Source organism: Callithrix jacchus, chromosome 7 (assembly GCF_049354715.1).
Source record: "Callithrix jacchus isolate 240 chromosome 7, calJac240_pri, whole genome shotgun sequence".
Classification (NCBI taxonomy): domain Eukaryota; kingdom Metazoa; phylum Chordata; class Mammalia; order Primates; family Cebidae; genus Callithrix; species Callithrix jacchus.
In genome coordinates this window covers 10,238,127-10,262,030 of record NC_133508.1, presented here as the reverse complement: position 1 = coordinate 10,262,030, position 23,904 = coordinate 10,238,127, and the positions used below count along the sequence as shown (strand labels likewise).

The 23,904-nt window shown below is 44.3% G+C and overlaps 1 protein-coding gene across 1 annotated transcript in view; it reads right to left on the bottom strand.

The window, feature by feature from the left end:
* The window catches only part of PITRM1 (pitrilysin metallopeptidase 1), a 68,656-nt gene extending 45,029 nt beyond the window's left edge, over positions 1 to 23,627 (bottom strand). Inside the window, exons 1-14 of the mRNA XM_002750010.7 lie at positions 23,561 to 23,627; positions 19,827 to 19,929; positions 16,884 to 16,990; positions 16,047 to 16,198; positions 15,243 to 15,357; positions 15,064 to 15,160; positions 13,592 to 13,752; positions 9,471 to 9,597; positions 9,116 to 9,204; positions 8,149 to 8,277; positions 7,239 to 7,352; positions 4,176 to 4,272; positions 3,517 to 3,651; positions 1,596 to 1,734 (exon numbers count right to left, since the gene is read on the bottom strand). Of these exons, the coding sequence (XP_002750056.1) occupies positions 1,596 to 1,734; positions 3,517 to 3,651; positions 4,176 to 4,272; positions 7,239 to 7,352; positions 8,149 to 8,277; positions 9,116 to 9,204; positions 9,471 to 9,597; positions 13,592 to 13,752; positions 15,064 to 15,160; positions 15,243 to 15,357; positions 16,047 to 16,198; positions 16,884 to 16,990; positions 19,827 to 19,929; positions 23,561 to 23,616 (1,621 nt within the window). The 5' untranslated portion in view covers positions 23,617 to 23,627. The remainder of the gene's footprint in view (positions 1 to 1,595; positions 1,735 to 3,516; positions 3,652 to 4,175; positions 4,273 to 7,238; positions 7,353 to 8,148; positions 8,278 to 9,115; positions 9,205 to 9,470; positions 9,598 to 13,591; positions 13,753 to 15,063; positions 15,161 to 15,242; positions 15,358 to 16,046; positions 16,199 to 16,883; positions 16,991 to 19,826; positions 19,930 to 23,560) is intronic.
* Between the last annotated feature and the right edge of the window lie 277 nt (positions 23,628 to 23,904).

Below are 23,904 nucleotides of genomic sequence, written 5' to 3'. Positions count from 1 at the left end.
GGGACAGGCCTCTTCCAACACACAGCTCTCACTGTCCACACTGCACACAGGCCATGCCATCTACACCAGGGACAGGCCTCTTCCAACACACAGCTCTCACTGTCCACACTGCACACAGGCCATGCCATCTACACCAGGGACAGGCCTCTTCCAACACACAGCTCTCACTGTCCACACTGCACACTTTCCATGCCATCTACACCAGGGACAGGCCTCTTCCAACACACAGCTCTCACTGTCCACACTGCACACTTTCCATGCCATCTACACCAGGGACAGGCCTCTTCCAACACACAGCTCTCACTGTCCACACTGCACACAGGCCATGCCATCTACACCAGGGACAGGCCTCTTCCAACACACAGCTCTCACTGTCCACACTGCACACTTTCCATGCCATCTACACCAGGGACAGGCCTCTTCCAACACACAGCTCTCACTGTCCACACTGCACACTTTCCATGCCATCTACACCAGAGACAGGCCTCTTCCAACACACAGCTCTCACTGTCCACACTGCACACTTTCCATGCCATCTACACCAGAGACAGGCCTCTTCCAACACACAGCTCTCACTGTCCACACTGCACACTTTCCATGCCATCTACACCAGGGACAGGCCTCTTCCAACACACAGCTCTCACTGTCCACACTGCACACAGGCCATGCCATCTACACCAGGGACAGGCCTCTTCCAACACACAGCTCTCACTGTCCACACTGCACACTTTCCATGCCATCTACACCAGGGACAGGCCTCTTCCAACACACAGCTCTCACTGTCCACACTGCACACAGGCCATGCCATCTACACCAGGGACAGGCCTCTTCCAACACACAGCTCTCACTGTCCACACTGCACACAGGCCATGCCATCTACACCAGAGACAGGCCTCTTCCAACACACAGCTCTCACTGTCCACACTGCACACTTTCCATGCCATCTACACCAGGGACAGGCCTCTTCCAACACACAGCTCTCACTGTCCACACTGCACACTTTCCATGCCATCTACACCAGGGACAGGCCTCTTCCAACACACAGCTCTCACTGTCCACACTGCACACAGGCCATGCCATCTACACCAGGGACAGGCCTCTTCCAACACACAGCTCTCACTGTCCACACTGCACACAGGCCATGCCATCTACACCAGGGACAGGCCTCTTCCAACACACAGCTCTCACTGTCCACACTGCACACCGGCCCATGCTCTCTACGCGTGGGACAGGCCTCTTCCAGCACAGAGTTCTCACTGTCCACACTGCTCACAGGCCAAGCGTCACACCCTGCCATGTGACAACGGTACTGGCATATTACGGCACCTGATAAATAAAAAGTATTTATAAAATCTGTAAAATAAATACATCTTTTCAAGCTACTTCTTTTCAGTTACTCTTGCCTTCCCTACTGAACTACAAGGACGATTTTCTGAGACGATATGAACCCACTGCACTGAATGTGAGCTCTGCCAGTGCCGAGTGGACACCTACTGGTTGAAATAATACTTGCTTCCAACTATTAACTCACTAGTAAGTCCACCAGGCCCGAGTGCACGTTAGGGAGTTGTACGGCTCAGAACGAAGCCTCTGACCTTTCTCGTAGATCTGCTGCCTGTCTCTGGGGGACAGGGCCTCAACCTTCTGCTTGAGCTTCGTGGCCTCCACCTGAGCTTGCTTCTCGCGATACTTGTCATCCGGCCTCATTGATAAAGTCAGCTTATGCTGATTATTCTGCAGCAATCACAGCGACAACAAAATCAAGTGAAAACAAGAACTTACTAGAAGCTCATACTGAGCGAGCCTCTGCTGGTATGCTCTTGGTCCTGGGGTTCTACTCACCACTTCAAAAACAGCAATCATAGAACATAGCACAAAACTGATATAAAATGCTTCCCACCATACCTGCCTAGGTGGTAGGTACAGAATTCATATGTGCTGTTATTCTACTATTAGGGTTATTTTTATTATTATGGTCATTAGGTCTTAACCATATCAATACTGAACATTTTCATGACACTTTAGTTGCAAAAAGGTTTGCACTGTTAAGTACCACAGATCTTGGATTTTAGTCGAAACTGAAAATAATATAGAATTCTAATTTATTTTTGTCTAGTGTTCATTCTACTATTAACTTCTAAAAGGCTAGAACTACATTTCCCATTCAATACTTTATAAATTATTAGAACAAAATAGATGTTGATGTAATATAAAAATAAATGTTAGGTATTTTCATGCACTTTCCCTTGTTTCAACAATTAAAAAACTACACATGCACAAAATGCTCCCACATGAAATACTACAAACAGAGGTGAGAGGACTAGAAGACACCAGGAAGTTTATGTCAAATCACAACAGCTGAGAGAAACTGCAGGTCAAGTTACGATCGTGTCTCCTGTCTAAAACAATGGGACCTACTGGAGAGTTCCCTTCAAAGCAGACAACAGTCTCTCTCACCAAAGTTCCACCACCTTAATGAGTACAAAGCAAGGAATATGCATCCAAGCACAACTACCTAAATAAATATCTGAGAAGACAAACACAAGCATCAAAAGAATTCACTCATGAAAACCAGAATATTACATTTGAGTGACTGTCCTCATATTTTATATTCTTTTACTAATGAGAATATATGCAGATGTTTTATTCATACCCACATACATATATTCACATATTAAAAATACACATGTACATTCATCTAAAAAAACTATTAACTTGCACTAAAATCTGGAATATAACTTTTTTAAGTTAATGTAAACATTTATTATGATTTTTGAGATGGAGTGTCGCTCTTATTGCCCAGGCTAGAGTGCAATGGCATGATCTCAGCTCATTGCAACCTCTGTCGTCCGGGTTCAAGTCCTGTCTCAGCCTCCCAAGTAGCTGAGATTACAGGCATGAGTTACCACACCCAGCTAATTTTGTATTTTAGTAAAGACGGGATATCTCCATGTTGGTCAGGCTGGTCTCGAACTCCCAATCTCAGGTGATCTGCCCACCTTGGCCTCCCAAAGTGCTGGGATTACAAAGTGCTGTGGCATGAGCCACAGCACCTGACAGCAATTAAATTTTTTTTTTTTTTTTTTTTTTTTTGAGACGGAGTTTCGCTCTTGTTACCCAGGCTGGAGTGCAATGGCGCAATCTCGGCTCACCGCAATCTCCGCCTCCTGGGCTCAGGCAATTCTCCTACCTCAGCCTCCTGAGTAGCTGGGATTACAGGCACGCGCCACCATGCCCAGCTAATTTTTGGTATTTTTAGTAGAGACGGGGTTTCACCATGTTGACCAGAATGGTCTCGATCTCTTGACCTCGTGATCCACCCGCCTCGGCCTCCCAAAGTGCTGGGATTACAGGCGTGAGCCACCGCGCCCGGCCTAGCAATTAAATTTTTAATTAGAAATCAAGTCACCCATTAACAGAAATTACTCAAATGTATAGATTACATTCTTAAAATTCCTTTCATTAGTATAAAACTTAACTTCAAAATTAAAGAAATGAACTATCTGACTTTCTTACCTTAAAATACTGTTTTACTTTTTCTTCTAAAAATTTTGGATTTTCCTGCAGGCACTGTCTGAATTTAGCCAACTGATTTCCCAACTTCAAGAGCTCCACAGGATCCCCATCGTGGTTCCAGCAAGAAGCTATGTACTGAAAGGAAGAATTTCACATCCACAATGCAGCTGGTACTAAAAACATGGTATGACCTCCAAAAATTGCCAAGACTTTTTATAACAAAAGTTTAGAACAAATTTTTTATAAACAAAAAATTGTTTATAACTTGTTTATAACAAAAGTTTATAAACAAATTGTTTATAACAAAAGTCATGTAATTCTTTGGTTGGAGAAACAAACAAAAATAACTTCTTTTAGCCCCATTTTATTCTAATAAAATAAAAACCACAGGTTGAAATTATTTTTAGGAAATAATAGATTACCAGTTATCATAAATCCTTACCCATTTAAAGTAATCTATTTCACAAAAAAATATCAAAAAGCCAACTAAGCTAGTAACAAGACAAAAAGTGTTATAAAAGTTTATATTCAATCAAAAAAAGTATAACTTTCAAGGTGCAAAGTGTTATCAGTATCCATCGATATTTTCAGTGCTAATCAAGAAACACCAATTAGCAAAGCCAAAAAACAAAATCAAAAGGGGTTGAGAAATGACTTACTGATGTCAGAGTCAGTCCAAAGCTGGTAGACTGATGTTTCATCTGTATTTCAATTTTATGAAGTAAAGCTTCAATTCGTTCATCTTCAAATCCTTTCCTAAAGAATACAATGAAGAACAAAGATGGGTCATACACAATGGCTCATGCCTATAATCCCAGAACTTTGGGAGGCCAAGGCAGGAGGACTGCTTGAGCCTAGGAGTTTAAGACCAGCCTGAGCAACATAGAGAAACCGCTTCTCTACTAAAAATACAAAAGTTAGCTGGGTGTAGTGGTGTACACCCCTAGTCCCAGTTAGGAGGCTAAGGTGGGAAGATCACCTGAGCCTCGTACGCAAGGAAATTAGTGAGCCAAGATCACACCACTGCATACCAGCCTACGGGACAGAGTGAGACCCTGTCTCAAAACAAAACAAAAACCTAAGATGTTGAAAAGAAATAAAAGTTTTAGAAACAGAAGGTAGCAAAGATAATATTTAAACAACTAAATATGAACAAATGCATGCTACATGACAGAGAGGGAAGGCCGAAACAATGGATCAGGCTCAGCTCCTCCCAAAAAGCAGGCAGGAATGAGGAACGAAAGCAGATTGTTACAAACAAGACACACTCACTCGAGATCTATCCAAGATGGCCGACCACTAACAGCTCAGGATTGTAGCTCCTAGTGAAAGCTCAGAGAACGAGACGACGCCACATCATTAGACGAATTTTCGTCACTCACCGATTAGCCGACTCCCAGTGGAGGAGCCCCACGGGTCGCCAGCGCGACTCTTGTGGCCGCCGCAGCGGTTTTGCCGGCGTCTCGGCGCAGCAGCTCTTCACGCAGAGCCAACGGGACCGCTTCCCCTACTGACCAGAGTTTGGAGCTCCGGGAAGTCAGAGCCGCTTGTTGCGGACTCAAGAGGGAAGCCAGACCAGAGATTCCCGGGCAGAAGAGCACCATCAGTCTTATCGCTGCTATTTAGGCTGCCACAGTGGGTGGCTCGGATCCCAGCACTGGGAATCAGTAAGTCGGACGTCAACTCAGAAACCTAATTAGAAAGAGGGTTCATCTACAATGAAGGGAAAAAAACAGCCTAAGAAGGCCGAGTATACTCAAAATCAGAACCCATCAGCAACGGAACAAGCCCTGATGGAAAAGGACTCATCAGCAACCGAACAAGCCCTGATGGAAAAGGACTCATCAGTAACGGAACAAGCCCTGATGGAAAAGGACTGTGTTCCATTATCTGAAGTAGGCTTTAAAAGGTGGATGATAAGAAACTTCTGGGAGTTAAAGGAACTTGTTCTAACCCAATGTAAAGAAACTAAGAACTTGGAAAAAAGGTTCGATGAAATGTTGAAAAGAATAGACAATATAGAGAGGAATACAAATGAACTTATGGAGTTGAAAAATACAACACGAGAACTGAGTGAAATATGTACAAGCTTAAACAGCCGAATGGATCAAGCAGAAGAAAGGGTATTAGAGGTCGAAGACCAACTTAATGAAACAAAACGACAAGACAAGAATAGAGAAAAAAGGATAAAAAGGAATGAGCAAAGTCTCCAAGAAATATGGGACTATGTGAAAAGACCTAATATACGCTTGATTGGTGTACCTGAATGTGACGGAGAGAATGAAGTCAAGCTGGAAAATACTCTCCAGGACATTATCCAGGAAAATTTTCCTAATTTAGCAAAGCAGGACACTATTCAACCCCAGGCAATACAGAGAACACCACAAAGATATTCCTCAAGAAGACCAACCCCAAGGCACATAATCGTTAGATTCACCAAGATCGAAACGAAGGAGAAAATATTAAGGGCAGCCAGAGAGAAAGATCAAGTTACCCATAAAGGTAAGCCTATTAGGCTTACAGCAGATCTCTCAACGGAAACCCTACAAGCTAGAAGAGAGTGGGGGCCAATATTCAATATACTTAAAGAACAAAACTTTCAGCCCAGAATTTCATATCCTGCCAATTTAAGCTTTACATTTGAAGGAAAAATAAAATCTTTTAGGAACAAGCAAGTACTCAGAGATTTTATTACCACCAGGCCTGCTTTACAAGAACTTCTAAAAGAAGCATTATACACAGAAAGGAACAACCAGTATGATCCTTTCTAAAAATACACCAAAAAGTAAAGAGCGTTAACATAAAGAAGAATTTTTATCAACAAAAGGACAAAATAGCCAGTTAATATCAAATGGCAGCAACCCTAAAGTTAAATCAACCAAATCTCCCAATCAAAAGATACAGACAAAATCCAACGGTATATCCAAAGATATACATAGACTCAAAATAAAGGGTTGGAAAAAAAAAAACGTACCAACCAAATGGAGAGCAAAAATAAATAAATAAAAAGCAGGAGTTGCAATTTTCACATTTGACAAAATAGATTTCAAAGCTATAAGGATACAAGGGTAAAAGGATTAATGTAACAATAAGAGATCTTAACACCCAGATACATAAGACACATAGATTTAGATTCAACGAGACAACAAATTGATAACGATATCCAGGATTTGAACTCAGAGCCAGAACAAATAAACACAATAGAGGTCTCCATTTTAAACACATAAAATATGCATTAACCACTTTAAACACTCAAAATATTGATCGGCCATTATTGAAACCCATTTTAGGAATGAAGTAATATTCCTTTTTCCCCCTTTTTCTTTTTTTCCCCTTCTTTTTCTCTTTTTCCCTAAAAAAAAAAAAAAAAAAAAAAAAAAAAAGAAAACTGAAGCTCCAGATAGGCAAGCATATTAGTGCTTTAAAATAGTTCGAGGCTGGACACAGTGGCTCATACCTGTGATCCTAACACTTTGGGAGGCCAGGGTGGGAGGCCAATTTGAGGACAGGAGTTTGAGACCATCCTGGGTAAGACATCTAAACCCTGTCTCTACCAAAAATTTTAAGTCAGCTGGGCATGGTGGTGTGTACCTGTAGTCCCAGCTACTCCCAGAGGCTGAGATGCAAGGAGGTCAAGGCTGCAGTGAGCTATGATCGCACCACTGCACTTTAGACTGGATGACTGGTTGACTGAAAAAAAAAAAAAAAAAAGACACACTCACTCAATGACTTCATCAATCGTTCTGTCTACGAGGCTTCTGACAGTCTCAATGTCTTTCTCTGCAATCCCCTGGAGGCCGACGCTGAAGTAGGCCTCCCTCGTGTAGCCATTGTATCTAGAAGACAAAACCAGAAATGATGCACTAGAATCCGGCCACATCCATCATGCCCTTGCAGTACGTTTCATTTAAAGATCAGAACGCAGAGCTTTCAATTCCAAGCCTCCACTGAAAAGCATATTAAGCAGTGTTCTCAAGTAATTGATTCCGTGTACATTCGTGTCATTTTATATATTTGAGTTATGGCAAAATACACCTCGAAACAGAGAACAGCTGAGTTTTATAAAATTTTTAAAGTTTCTAATACTTAATGACATGACCTTTAAGAGAGAACAGCATGGCATTCTGAGGCCCTAGAGAAGCTGTCTCTGTGCTGGGTGTCTTCTTTTGGACAAACGCCCCCTTAAGGGACATAAATGGCTGGCATGGGATCCAGATCTTTTTTTTTTTTTTTTTTATTTTTACTTTTATTTTTTTTAATTTTTAAGAAATTAAAAAAAAAAAAATACTTTTTTCTTAAAAGATGGGATTTCACCATGATGGCCAGGCTGGTCTTGAACTCCTGACCCCCACCTCAGCATCCCAAGTGCTAGGATTACAGGGGTGAGCCACCGCGCCCCGCCCAAGGGATCCAGATTTATCCAGAGCTCTCTGCTGCGGTGGCCAATCTGTGCACCATGAGACACTCAGCAGTTTCCTGGTCCCCCATCCTCCGACTGTTAACAATTCAAAACCCAAAAATATTCCAGACATTGTCAAGTGCCAGGCGGGGACAGGGTGTGGAGGTGGAGGAGCAAAACTGCCCCCAACCAATGAGAACCACTAATCTAATCTAATCAAATCATAAACTCACCCAACATCAGGAGAAAAGTCTGTGCCAAGGCCAGATTCAATCAAGGCTTTGTAAAAGGGAGAATTGGGTCCAGAAATCAAGAGTGAAGACAGAAGACTTAATGTGAAGGCTTCAAACGTGTCGGTGATGCTGCATGGAAAACAAAAAGGGAGGGAATGGGGGAGAAACACAGCGAAGGAAAAATTCTTGGCCTTATGCACATTTTATTTAAAATCACTACATATCTTTCCAGAAATTCTTACATTTCAACATTTATTTTAACAACGATATGAGCAAGAGAGAGATGTTTTTTGAAAGGGGGGCCTAAACCATAAAATTAACTTCACTGTACATGAAATGCTCATCACGAGGCAGCCTAACAAGCACTTTTCACACATGATTTAAATGACAGGCACAGAGCACTGCCATTAAGGAGACAAGAAACAAACCAGCAGAGGTCACAGGCACGGAGCTGCAGGCTGAGCACGAAAAGGTCAAGCTTTCCGGGAAGCCCAAGGTTCCCTTCCTGAACACCCTCGGAGTCCAAGCCTTCCTTCCTGCACACCCCTGAGCCCAGACATTTCCTTCCCTCAACACCCCCTGCATGGTTCTGACCTAATCTCATGAAACCCCTGGAATCACTAACTTTTGCTGAGGTGAGTGTTCATAGTACCATTCTCACACTCCAAAGCACCCTGTGACCTCAACATGTGAGCAATTGCTGGTCTAAGGCAGCCTTTCGCCATAGAAACAAAGCTTTGAGTGAGTAAGTCCATTACTTTTCTTTCAGAGGGCCATCAAAAATGACTTTTCTCAGAAACCATTCTACATATTAAAAACTTTGACATTTTGTTCTTCATTCCTAGAATCCACTTAACTTCTGAATCCCGTCTATTATTTACATGCCATTACAGAACTCACTTCTGAACCTTCTGATTTGAACATTTCCTAATGTGTGTTTTGTATGAGTTTGACAGCATATACTTACTCTGGTAAGAGGAAGCTAACGCTGACGGTTCTTTGTTTAGAGGGATCTGTAGCAAGTGAGTCCGGGCCGCATGTTATCTGGAATTCCCTCTGTAAAACGACGTGACGCCGTGAGGAGGCATAGAGTCTGATGCCTGTAAACTACTCCAGGTTATCTGGATACACAAAATGGACCCAAACATGCTTTCCACTAAGTTAGCATTCTTTTAAAGCACATAACCATTCTTTTGGCTTGAAAAGCTCTCCCATCCTCTGTACCAACCATGATAGCCTCTGAAATCCCACTGTGAACACCCAGGCCACATCCTCATCTCACATCTTTACTAGGCAGGACACAAATGCAGCGGAGCACTCACTGGCTTGTCCCAGGGTGTCTGGGCTGGCACCGCGGTGCTGGGTTCAATTTTCTGAAATTTGCTCAGTGCTTCCTCCTGAATTTGTTTCAGATGCTGTTCTAATGGAAAATTACCGTACGTGAAGAATCTAAAATTTTAAGAGAACATAATTAGCCTATTTTAGTTTAAAAGATCTGAAATCAAGTGCTGTCTTTTTCACTGAAATACGGTACACAGGAGTGCTCCTTATCTGAGGTCTCACCTTTCAGTTTCAGTTACCCTTACTCAACCAAGGTCCAAAAATATCACTGTACTTTGAGATCAAAATTCACGTAACTGTTGTTATAGTATACTGTTGTAATTGTTCTATTTTATTACTAGTTATTGTTGTTAACCTCTCACTGGGCCCAATTTGCAAGTTTAACTTTCATGCACAGGGCGTGGTGCTATTCTTGGCTTCAGGTATCTGATGGAGTGCAGTGGCAACATCACAGCTCACTGCAGCTTCAAATTCCTGGGCTCAAGCAATCCACCCACCTCAGCCTCCCGAGTAGCCAGGACTATACCACCACACTTGGCTAATTTTTAGGTTTGTTTTAGAGGCAGACTCTCACTATGTTACCCATATTGGTCTCAAACTCCTGGCCTCAAGCAATCCCCCCGCCTTGGCCTCCCAAAGTGCTCGGATTTACAGGCATGAGCCACCATACCAGCCAAAAATTGATCTTTCATTTTAAACTTGATCTTAGGATGTGACAAAAATCAAATGAGGTATTTGTTAAAATACTTTATAGCCCTAGGTACAGTAATATAGTAATCCAACCTACAATTTCACAAAACTCAATTTTTGGTAACAAATTTATGGTTATACATCTTTATAAAGATAAATGTTTATTCAACCAGAGGAACAACATTACAATGGCAGAACTTATCTTTTCCTTTACATGGTGCCTGAGCTATGGTTAAGATCTGGTGAACTAGTATCTTAAAGAAGCTTCAACAATTTCTCACTATAGAATTTCAAACCAATTTTACACTCTCGGGTTTAGAGAATCCAGGAGCAATCACTACCCCGAGTGTCCAGATGCTGGTCTCTAAAGGCCCTTCCTCATCAGCAGAGAAGCCGCAGAAGTCCCTGCGGAAGCAAACAGTTGAATCTCTGGAGCAAGGAGGGCCTGGGTGTGCGTGTGTTGGGGAGGTGGGGGCTGGAAGCATAGAAACCAAAGAGGTTAACAAAGACCAAACGGGCCAACAGTCGGGGCAAATGTGGGCATGAAAATGAATAAATCCCATCTGATTCCATAACCTCAAATATATATACATACAGAAATACTTCTGCGAGGTCACAGTGAATAAATCCCATCTGATTCCATAACCTCAAATATATATACACACAGAAATACTTCTGTGAGGTCACAGTGAATAAATCCCATCTGATTCCATAACCTCAAATATATATACACACAGAAATACTTCTGCGAGGTCACAGTGAATAAATCCCATCTGATTCCATAACCTCAAATATATATACACACAGAAATACTTCTGCGAGGTCATAGTGGTACTAAAAACAAAACAAAGGAGACCGAAAAAAACATAACGGAAAAAAGAAGCCTCTTCTCCAGGTGGGACGCAGTGGCTCACACCTGTAATCCCACCACTTTGGGAGTTCAAGGTGGTCAGACTGTTTGAACTCAGGAGTTTGAGACCAGCCTGGAAACATGGCAAGACTCCATCGCTACAAAAAAATACAAGCACCAGCTGGGCATGGTGGCAAGCGCCTGTAGTCCCAGCTGCTCAGGAGGCTGAGGTGGCCTGGGAAGCTGAGGCTGCAGTCAGCCAAGATCATGCCTGGAGGACAGTGCCAGACCCTGTCTTTAAAAAAAAAAAAAAAAAAAAAGACAGCCTCTTCTGTCATCATTAGAAATAGTTCCTGCACCACCCCTCCTCCTAAAACTGGACTCCCACAGAGAGCAACTGGCTCTGCCTTTTCCCTTGGAATCGTATTTCAAGATAACCCAAAAGCCCCAGCTGATGTGATCATTGCAGAGAGCCAGAGAAGCCCACCCGCTCGGGGGAAATCAGCAACAAGGCTGCTGTGAACTTGGGTGAACTCCAGAGTAGTGAAACCATAATAGGGGAATGTGTATATCTCAGAGAAGAGCAGAGAGGCCTAGAAAAAGACAACCAGCTCTCACAGACTTTGCTATAAAATAGCTGTTAGCTGAGGTATGTGAACTGAAATGTGAGAATTACAACCACAAGCTGTTCTAAGTAGCTGCACCCTCCCTCTGCGATGTGCTTTGTAAACATATAAGATAAAGTACTGAGGCAGGTCAGGGCTGAAGAGACTGACAGCCTCAGCTTTTCGGGCCGCCTGGCCCAGCTCTCTGTGTTGTTTGCCTGTATGTCTGTCTTTATCCCCCGACATTCCCTCTTAGGTCTTTGAACCCTCGTGCAGCGCAAAACACAGCACATAACAGAATGAGGAACTCTTCTTTGAAGAGGTCCAGAAAACAACTGAAGAAGAAACTACAGAATTAGAAAAGTTCGCAGACTCTCACAAGGTATTTGATTCAGGCAATAATCCTCAGTGAATATGAAAACCATTAATAGGTTGATGAGAAACTCAGTATTCACAGGACACCAAAAACTCAAGCCCACCAGCTGGTCTGCCGCTCGAGGGAAAAGCAGATCTTCCCCAGAGAGTGGCCGACCCTCAGCATGGACCCGGCTGGCGTGAGAACCCCAGTGGAGGCGGGCAGGCCTTGTACAATGGCAGGATTTGGCTGGTTATGCAGAACTCCCTACAACGGACTCTGCTTAAAAAGGCACAGCCTGACTCAAACCAAGTTCCAGTTCTCAGGAAATGAAGAAACGTGGCACCTACCACAAGGGAGCAGCCGGACCAGCAGCAAAGTGAGTACCTGGAGAAAGCCCGGCCTGCATGCTCCTCTGCCACCCCTGAAAGGGTGCCAGCAGAGACCTAAGGAACCCTGTGCATCAAACATTTTGGGGCCAAGTAGAAAATCTGAATGCAGAATAAGAAACAGGCAGTTTAAGAAAGTATGTCTTAGTGCATTAAACTGAAAATGGAATTAGCTTGTGTTAGAAAAAATCCTCATGTTTTAGGGCCACGAATCCAAATATTTAGGGGTAAATGATGATGACAGCTATAATTTACTTCCAAAAACTTCAGCAAATAATTATCTATCATGTAATGAGTGTTTTGGGGTTCATTATTCTAGTCTACTTTTCTATATGCTTGAAAGTTTTCATAATTTTTAGATAAAATAATCTTAAAGTGTTTTTACATTAGCATTTATATGTAAGTTTATTCGTGTTTTATTTAAGATATATTACGTAACTATATTATGTAAGCGACATAAGAAACAAGCAATGTATCAGAAAGTGAGGATGTAATTAAGGTTCAGTAACTTCATCCACTATTGAAAGAGCACTTCTAGTGCCAAGGGCAGGGCTGGAAGTGTCACACATCCTGTGCATGGATGGGCACCACCTACAGACCCCCACTTTCCATGCAACAAAGCTGGGATGTGAGGCAAGAGGTTGCGGGGAGGGACAGGACCCTCCTCTGGGGAGCTCTAAGCGCCATGTTTGTAACCACCATGCTGAGCCCACTCAGGGCCCTCAATGTAAACATCCAAAACAACATCCAATAAGACAGGCAAAATCAGCCGAGCGTGGTGGCTCACGCCTGTAATCCCAGCACTTTGGGAGGCCGAGGCGGGTAGATCACGAGGTCAACAGGCCAAGACCATCCTGATCAACATGGTGAAACCCCGTCTCTACTAAAAATACAAAAAATGTGCTGGGCATGGTGGCGCGTGCCTGTAATCCCAGCTACTCAGGAGGCTGAGGCAGGAGAATTGCCTGAACCCAGGAGGCGGAGGTTGAGGTGAGCCAAGATTGCGCCATTGCACTCCAGCCTGGGTAACAAGAGCGAAACTCCATATCAAAAAAAAAAGAAAAGACAGGCAAAATCAGGTCAAGAATCTTACCTAGACTTACAGATTTCCTAAGCGTTGCTAAATGTGAGGAAAGCCATGCCATGAAGTGTAAGAACACAAACAAGTCAACTTTTAACAATCCACCATCACACTTTACCAACAAAATATTACCTAGCATTGCTTGGGTGATAGTGAGTGGCATGAAATTGCTTAAGTTGCTCCCATGTAAGCTCCGGGATGCACAATGGGTCGCCCCCGGACACCACTGAGTATGTGTGATCAGGAAGAAGTCTGTTCTGAAGGTGCTGGGAGAATATCCTCTCATTGTCTGTCTTGAAATGTAAAATAAATAGTAGTACATATAAAATAATACACATATACACTACATCACTTATATAGCCAATTAATCACATTCTGGTACATACATCTGCAATACTTTGCAAATAAAACTATTCAAATGGTTTAAAAAAAAAAAAAGGACCATGTGCAGGCACTGTTTCACATGGCATTCAAACATTCATCGCCCATGCCCAGGACCCCAGGATTGAGAAGAACAAGGGACTCTTCAATGTGTGCTGAACAAATGCATAGCTGAGAGTTGTAAATCAGGAGGATCACCAGGGCTGCCTATCAGCTAAGAGGGAGGTGGGGAGAAGCTGTCACCCCAACTAGATTTTTAAAAAGATGTCTTGGAAGACCCCTAAATTGAGTATGAAAAGACATGGTTCGCCAGCTGAGAGACTATGGGAATCAGGGAGCAGGCTACCCCCAAGGCTCAGGGACATCAGGACAGGCGGGTTGTCAAAGTCACAAGGGGACATGAAGACATGGGCCCAGGAAAGCAGCTCTTAATCTCCTTTACACTCTGAAAAATTAACCCATTTATGCCTGAGGTTGCAATTTTTTGTGTAAAAACTCAGACCTTGGCAATGACCTTGAGCCGTAGGAATATAAATAACTCCCACAAGCTTAGCATTCCAATAATGGAACACTAGGTATAAATAGGTTTTAATGAGAACCCAAACAGCTTTTGATTACGTAGGCTTCTTTTGCCTATGTAGGTGCCTGTTTATATAATTTTTCTGTATTCTAAATTAAAGCTGAGACATTTAAAAAATACTTAATTCCTTAAGGTAAGCCATCATTACATGTTAATATAAATATTTTTGAAAAACATTTCTCAAAGTAAAAAACTACTCAGAGTGGTGCTGTGTTGCCTTTCTTGCAATCTTTGTAGTGTCTGGCTCAGAGGGGAAGCTGGACTCTCCCACTTGCTCTGTATCCAGCTTGCTGTGTGTCACACACCATGCCATGAGGCCTCTAGAAAGTTCACTGCATACTTGGGCAAGAATGAGTGAAAAAGACGACGTCTTGGTAGAGGTATAAAAATAGCTTTTATCTCCCAGTCTTCCTGCGGATCATACACAGGGATTCCTAGACGAGGTCTGAGACCCCTGGGAGGAACACCCTGGCTCTGCTACCCCCATGACTGCTCACAGAACTGACCCCAGCTAATTCAAGAAGGTATCACCTATGATGAGAATATTAAATAAAAGTTAACCGGTTTCCAAATGCATCTATATGACAATAATCTACATGGGTAAGGTAAGCTGAACACAACACAAAAAAGGAAGAAAACTTACAAACACTCCCTTCATCTCATTAAAGACGACTCCTTTAAAGACCAAGGGTGTCTGGGGGTCGCTCGGATTCTCATGTTCCAGCCGCCATCCTTCCTGCCTGAGGACAGACAAATAATTATAAGCTGATAGTGACTCAAATACTCAAGTCTGTACCAACTAATCAATCTTTCATTACATACCAGAAATCCAGCTCTCGTAAACATGGGAAAAAAGTGGCATCCAAATACACCGAGAGGAGATTCTGAAAGTCCTTGGGATTTTGTGTGGAAAATGGATACAAGGTGTAATCACTAGCTGGGTACAAGTGAAAAGAGAAAACTTAAAATACAACAGATTCCTACTAAAATTGTTGACTTTTAAGCCTCACTTCCCTTTGTCCTACAGACAGTAAGTGTAGCTATTCTTGGGACACAGGTAGTGGCCCTGCACTCTGGCCCCCAGCCTCAGCAGCTGTCCCAGCTCAAAATGCCAAGTGCTACTTTCCCAGACCTGTCTCAGGATGTGGACTTAATGAGCACCAGGGCTCATTCTTCGAGTTTCTCCAGAGACTTTCATACATCTACAAAGATGACCTCATTCTCTAAGAGGATGGATTTAACCCACTCTCCAATCTCACTCCCTTACGGAACACACTGTTCACATCAGCAGCCTATCCACTATCGTCAGTCTTACTAAAACTCAAATACCAACATTACTGGTAACTTTGGAAGCCTGGCATTGCAGTGATATCCCCAAGAGAAAATCGTTTTGAACCTTTCAGGGAAAAGTTCACACACCTTTTCTTAAAATGCTAGTTTTTATAATCGCACTCCCACGTGGCTTTCCTAAAGGATTAAATTTCTAATGTCTTTCAACTAGAAAGAGGTAAAAATTCTAGGTACATTAGTCACCCACTACCCTCTTTCCTTCTCAGAAACTAACTGAATTCCAATGAGTGTGCCCGCAAAGCCAAGTGCAGTTTCTGTTCAGGACACCAGTCTCACCTGTGAAGGCGTTCATGAACGTGGAGAGGGAGCGGTTCAACATTTTGAAGAAAGGGTCTCTGCATGGATATTTCTGAGACCCACAGAGGACAGTGTGCTCAAGGATGTGAGGAACTCCAGTGCTGTCCATAGGAGTGGTACGGAACTGCACACTAGGGAAGGAGAGTGAACAGAACATGAAATGTGAGGAACTCCCAAGCTGTCCCTGGGGGTGGAGTGGAACTGCACACTAGGGAAGGCTAGGGAAGGAGAGTGAACGGAACATGAAATGTGAGAACTCCCGAGCTGTACGTGGGAGTAGAGCAGAACTGCACGCAGGGAAGGACAGTGAATGGAATGTGAAAGATTCAGCTACTGCTGTGGGCAGAGTTCCCGGACGCATGACAACCTCAGGCTACTAGAACTCATCATGCTGACACCACAATTCTCCAATAGGAGGTTTTCCAACTATAATTTACAGTCTATATATTTTGATGAGATTATAAGGTAAGCTTTTCCTTATTTTTCAAGATGCTCTGTCAGTAAGAATACTAGTGAGTTATTATTTTGAACCATGTAATGGACAGTCAATGCGTTAAATCAAGCTTACCCAACCTGCAGCCTACAGCCCATATGATCAGGACAGCTTGGAATGCGGCCCGATACAAATTCATGCACTTTCTTAACACTGAGGTCTTTTATTTTTAAGCTCATCAGCTATCCTTAGTGTCAGTGTATTTTACATGAGGCCCAAGATTGCTGCTATTCTTCCAATGTGGCACAGGGAAGCCAGAAGACTGGACACCACTGTTTTAAATAAAAACTTTCAAGACCATGTTCTCACACAGCATCACCTACCTGAACAGATTATTTGTGTCTTCTCTGGCCAGGTGCAAATACCTGGCTCCTGTGTCATCATGGCTGAGCTTCACTGCAGTCAGGAACAGCTCAGGAACAGATGTCACCTGAGTTAGCAAGAAAAACAAAACCAGCTAAACTCAGACAAAATGGCCTTTGAAACGATTATCTTCGAGACACTGAGAAAACTAGCTTTCCTGCCTGTAATCAGGTGACACCGGGAAGCCAGCATTTCAGAGCTGGACAGGACAGAACCAACCTATCCAAGTCCCTCATCCTACAAACGAGGAAAGTAAGACCTAAAAAAGGCAGATGAGAATGTAGGAATGTGTGTGTGTGTTTATATATAGATAGATAGATAGAGAGAGAGTGTGTGAGAGAGTGTGTGTGCTTACTACTGGCTAGACATTTTCTATTTTTTTTTAATTTTTTATTCTTTTGTCTATGCATTTTCTAATCATGTCACATACAACCCTGTAAGGGAGATATTCCCATCCTCATTTACAGATGAAAAAAAACGGAGGCTCCGAATGATGAAATAAGCTGCCCAAATCACAGAGCCAGGATTCACCCTGGTGTCCGCCCTTCCCGTGGTACTGTGCTGCATGCATCTGAGTAACACAGTGCCCCTCCACCACCTGACCTGTGGCCCCTGCTTTTGTGCATCTCATCTCTTGTAGTGTTCAGAATGGCCCTGCAAGGATTTACCCAAATGCGGGAGTGAGCTAGCCTGTGACAGAGGGAGAGGCTCCAAGAGCAGCCTTTCTCCTAGTTTGGGATGGGTTCTTGGTGGTAGCTAGAAGCACAAAGCTGGGGCTTCCAGAACAGCTGGAGGGACCACGAGGATAGGAAAGCCCCCAAGAAAAATAAAAGAATCCTCAGTCCTGGGGCGTGGTGGAAGATCATCTACTTTAGGTAAGCCTCCTGGTGGCGTCCACACTCCTCAGTATTAAAGACACTGTCTTCTCTCCAGTCGTGCCAGCCAGCCTTCTCCCTCAATCACATACCACGACCCTATGATGACCACACCACTCACCACCCCCTCTTCCAGGTGCCACAAGAGTCACCTGTCCAAGCTCGCACAGCAAGCCACTGGCAGAGGTCAGATCTCGGGTCTCCTCAGCCCAATCGAGGGCGCCTGCCATCCAACACTCATGCGTAAAGTGGTCCACTACGACCTGCATAACCTACAGCTGTTAAATTACTTATGTTTCCAAGCTTACTGTACTTTGTAACAGACGACCAATGCGTTTAAAATCAGCAGATACAGTGAGATGTCTGCTTTCTAATAATATACAACCTTGATAATAATAGCTTTCAAGGTAGCCATTTCTCAAACAAGAATCATGACTTATCCTAAGTTTCTATGGCTGGACACAGTGGCTCACACTTTGGAAGACCAAGGTGATAGGGTTTGGCTGTGTCCCCACCTAAATCTCATCTTGAACTATAGTTCCCATAATCCCTACATGTTGTGGGAGGGACCTGGTGGGAGGTAACTGAATCATGAGGGCGGTTCCCCATGTTATTCTCGTGATAGTGGGTACGTTCTCATGAGATCCGATGGTTTCATAAGGGGCTTCCCCCTTCACTTGATTCTTACTCTTTCCTGCTGCCCTGTTAAGAGGTGCCTTCCACTACGATTGTTAAGTTTCCAGAGGCCTGCCCAACCATGCAGAACTGAGTCAATTCAACCTCTTTTCTTTATAAATTACCCAGTCTTGGCTATTTCTTCATAGCAATATGAGACTAAACTAATACATAAGACAAGAGGATTGCTTGAACCCAGGAATTTGAGACCAGCCTAAGCAACAAAGCAAGTTTCCATCTACACACACACACACACACACACACACACACACACAAAATCAGCCAGGCGTGGTGGCACCTTGTCCCAGCTACTTGGGAGACTGAGGCAAGAGGATCGCTTGAGCTCAGGAGTTCAAGGCTGCAGTGAGTCAAGATCGTGCCACCACACTTCAGCCTAGGCGAAAGGGCAAGTCCCAGTCTCAAAAATAAATACGTTTCTATAAAATCTGAAAAATAAAGAAGAATCAACCACTCTGGGAAAGGCCCTTCTTAACAGTAACCTGTACTATAAATCCAGGTGTTTTTGGTCAGCCTTTGCAGGATTTCACAAATGCTCTGTTTTCATGCCTGGACCTTGCCTGGAGCTCCCTGGTCACTGCCCTGACCAGAGACAGCTGCTCTCTCACGCCACCCTCTCCAGGAGCTCTTCCCTCTCCCCCAGCAGCAGCAGCTCCCGCTCCTCTTCACCCTTGTCCTCGGCGTGCCGCACGGCGTCCACCGTGTGTCGCCAGTCACAGCTGCATCAGTCTTTCTAGATGGTAAGCTGTTTGTCTTTTACATTTGCTATAGCATCAAACAAAGCCAACAGCTAGCCAAATATGTGAAGTGTGTCATTTTTAGTTATTATGCTAAATAAAAACAATGCAAAAGCTTGAAGCAAAATCACAAAACAAAAATTCATTTTAATGTAAACCCAAGTAAGTACAGGTCTACAATTTCTTCTCTAGAATTCTCATAACCAAATGGCTCCAAGAACAAAGTCTCTGCAGAAGTTTAGAGCAAACTATTTGACAGCAAAACCTGACCAAGCAGATCAGGACATTGAGTCTTCACGATCACAATCGGTAAATCATTAGGTTTGGCTGCAGAAACACTAGTGTGTCTGATTACAGAGACCCAGCTGAAGTGTTACTTTCTAAAATCTGACAAGAACCAGGCTTTGCGGGACTCCAGGCCATTTCATTCATAAGCTCTATTCAGCTGAGCAGCTACCATGCAGCATGAGCTGGGCCATGGCCTCTGGACACAAGGATGAAAAGGCTAGTCTCCGCTTTGAAGGGCTCTGTACGTCCGCCAGAAGCCATACCCGCAGTGCATGAGGATTTGAAGGGAGATGCCGAGGAGGAGCCGTACCTGGTTTACGGTGAAGCCGTGGATTTTATCTCCCACTTGATACTGCAGAGCCCTCTCACAAGCCCGGGTACTGCTCCATCGCCACGCTTTGTGGTATGCATGTCTAGATGAAGAAGAGTCAACTACATTAGACGAGTTACAGGAAAATTATCTGGCTACCATTATTCAGCAAGAGTGAAAATACTCTCATGTGATAAAGACTATTAATTAATTTAAAAAAATTAAATACTGCATCTTCCAAAATCTTGCACAATCCAGAAAACTAATTTCTGGTAAGGTCCTTTCCATGTTAATGACCTTTTATCTTAACCGAAGCTTCAATGTTGGAAATCTTTTCTTTACACATATTCACGAATAACTATAATACAATTACGGTTTAAATTCCCCTTAAGAAACAGCTCTTAAACAAAAGGGCTTCCTTCCCTCACAGAATCCTCACAAGCCTTCACAGTACAGCAGGAAACTCACACTACAGTTAAATTCCATTTCAAGCCTAACAAATAGGTGTAAATTTAAAAAGTCTAATATTACCAGGAACTCTCATACTCTGTGGGTAACCCCCCATATAGGCACTGAGGAAAGAAACCTAAGCAGAACCCTGGCACAGATAGGGCTTGAAGAATACCTCACTTTATAGTGTTACTACTCAGCTATTCCCTTTTATATAATTCTGTATATAATCATATATTAGTTTATAGAATTAGGGCTTGAAGAATCCCTTTATATAATCCTCTATATATAATCATATAATGATTCATAGTCTGAGTACCTAAAGAGTATTTCCCACCCCATATATAAATATATATGTAAATATGTATATATAAATATATATATATAAATATGTATATATAAATATATATATATAAGTTCATAATCAGAGGAATGCCTAGAGTGGACACAGTACAGAGCATGAACTAAGGAATAAGCAGCTTTTAATCGGAGGAATGCCTAAAGCAGACACAGTGCAGAGCATGACTTAAGGGAAAACAGTTATGCCAGGACAAGAATCCACGGCCCAGGCGGCAGCGTTCAGTATCGTAAAGATACCCGCTGTATGGCAGGCTTGGGGAGAGAACCACTCCTCCTGATAAAGGAGTTGTAGGACCTTGCTCCAGTTCTTGTGGAAGGCTGTCTTCAGATCGGCAATCCACCTTGGTAACTGTGAACTTTATCAATCAGCTCTTGCTATTGTGCTGCTCAAAAAGCATCTTCCCACAGAACTCATTGGAAGCTGCAAGCAGGTGGCAGTAACCCTGACAGCTCTGTCACTACTGTGTGACTTAAAGCATCCCCCCAATAAATCTTAGAAGTAGTTTGCCCATAGACAGAAGTATTGCACACTAAACCCTCTTCACTGCGCACGGTGCACCTAGCCTCGGTGACCTAATGGGGGTGGACCCCTTACTGCACACAGCCCTTGCCTTGATAGGAACGGGCCCTTTGCTGCACACTGTCCACCTCCTAGTCTAGGTGACCTAATGGGGGTGGACCCCTTGTTTTATTGCTCACGACCCTATCACTATCCTTAAAGATGATTTCCTGACTGCCCTGCCCCCTAACCTATACACAATACTCATGATTCTGGACATTTGGGGCCTTGCCTGACTCCGCTCATATGTGGCGTGGCCCCGCAAGCTCAGCTGCATTTTCCTTGTACTTCTGTGTCCTGTCTCTTTATTTCTCGGACCCTGCACCTCAGCACAGCATAAGGCTCACCCCATGACCCTGTGGACCTTCAGCCCTACAATACACTACTACAGGGAGTACAAAGTGGAACGACTTTGGAAAAGCACTTGGCTTTTTTTTTTGAGATGGAGCCTCACTCTGTCACCAAGCCGGAGTGCAGTGGCGAGATCTCAGCTCACCGCAGCCTACACATCCTGGGATCAAGCGATTCTCCTGCCTCAGCCTCCCAAGTAGCTGGGCCTAAGGTCATGCACCACCACGCCCAGCTAATTTTTGTATTTTTAGTAGAGATAGGGTTTCACCATGTTGGGGCCAGGATGGTCTCGATCTCTTGACCTCATGATTCACCCGTCTTGACCTTCCAAAGTGCTGGGATTATAGGCATGAGCCACTGCGCCCAGCCAGCAGTTGGCATTCTTTAGCAAAGCTGAAGATCGGAAACATTCACCTCCACACCTTACACCACTGCCCAGCACACATGGACAAGAATGTCAGCACTAACCCTGATAGTCCCAAACTCAACTCACCCAGATACGTCCACAGAGAATGGATAAACAGCAGACTAATCATTCAGTAAACAAAAACCCTAAGGACCAATAAAGGGCCTACAACTCCATGTAACAAAGATGTGGGTCACAGAACGTGAAACAAAAGATACACACGATAAAGGATTTTCCTAAAGAGGTATTATTCAAACAGGTAACAATGTATTGTCAGAATACATACAGGTGGTAAAATATAAAGAAAAAGCAAGGATATTTCTGTAAGTCAAGACAATGATAATTAAAAGGGAGGGAGAGGGTTATGAGCAATTAGGGGCAATCTTCAGCTTGGTCATGGGGAAAGTATATTTATTTATTTAGAGACAGAGTCTTGCTCTGTTGCCCAGGCTGGAGTGCAATGGCACAACCTCCACTCACTGCAACCTTCACCTCCTGGATCCAAGAGATTCTCCTGCCTCAGCCACCCAAATAGCTGGGAATATGAGCACTCACCACCGTGCCCTGCTAAGTTTTGTATTTTTAGTAGAGATGGGTTTTACCATGTTGGCCAGGCTGGTCTCAAACTCCTGGCTTCAAGTAGTCCCCACCCTGACCCGCCTTGGCCTCCCGAAATGCTGGAATTACAGGGGTGAGCCACCGCCCCCAACCTACGTATTTTCTAACAATTATCCTCAGCTGGATGAGATGACTCACACCTGTAATCCCAGCAATTTGAGAGGCTGAGGAGCGTGGCCACTTGAGCCCAGGAGTTCAAAGCCAGCCTGGGTAACACAGCGAGATCCCTTCTCTTGAAAAAAGTATTCTCCTCTCAAATTGTATCTCTTATGGGATTTTCTAAATTAATATAACCCACCTAAATACTTAAAGACTCTATGTATGGGGAGGGGGGAAAACACCTATTCAGTCACTGGCAACGTTATGAAGATATATATACTCAACATCTGCTGACTGATTTCGCAAATTTCAGAATTACGAGACTGAGCAACATTTTAAGAAATAACTTATCAAGGACATGATAGGAAAGCCCTGAGCGGCGAGGCCAGGGCCTCCCCCGAACTTTCCAGAAACCTCCTGCTGCGGAATCCACGCCACGGACGCCCCGTGTCTCCAGGCCCGCGCCGGCGGCACCCAACTGTGACCTATTAAACACGGGCTCGTGGGTTACCACGAACACGAAACCGCTTCGTCATTTTTTTCCCCCATAAACTGAGTCACTAAAACAACAAAACAGTTCCATTCCGGGAGGCTCCAGTTCTCCGAACACAGCGGCCTTTCATTTTAACGCGCCGGCTGCGGCCGCCTCGGGTCTCCGAAGGACTCGGCCTCCAACAGAAGGGACCTGGAGGCAACGCTATCAGCGAGCACCCGGGTTCCAGCCCAGGCTAACGAAGGGTCCCGCGGGGAGCGCCGCGGGCAGGCCGGGCCCCAGCCCGAGGCACCGACCCCGGAGGGGGCAGGAGCTCCGGGGGTCCTCGGGCCGCGAACGCGGGAGCTCCGTCTCGCCCTAGACCTTCCCCTCCCGGGTCCCTGCGCGCCGCGTCTCACCCGCCGCTCAGCTGCCTCAGCGTAAGCAGGCCTGGCCGCCCGCCGCAGCGCCACATGGCGTCAAACTAGCACGGGCCTTGCCAGGGAGTCCATTTAACCCGACGCAGGGCGCGGGGCGGGGCTCGCGGTGCCGGCCACCACTCCTATTGGTCAGCGTGAACGCCGACGCCCCCTGCAATAGGCTGCAGGGGAAAAGGGCGGCCTCCCCTGTTACAGGGAGGAAAGGAGAGCGGGAAGGAGGAAGGTGCTGAGGGAAGAGGGCGGAAGGGGCGGGGACAGCGGGACGAAGAAGGTGGCCGAGGCTAGGGGCGTGGTTATTGGTAGAAAGGGACGGGGTGCGGCCA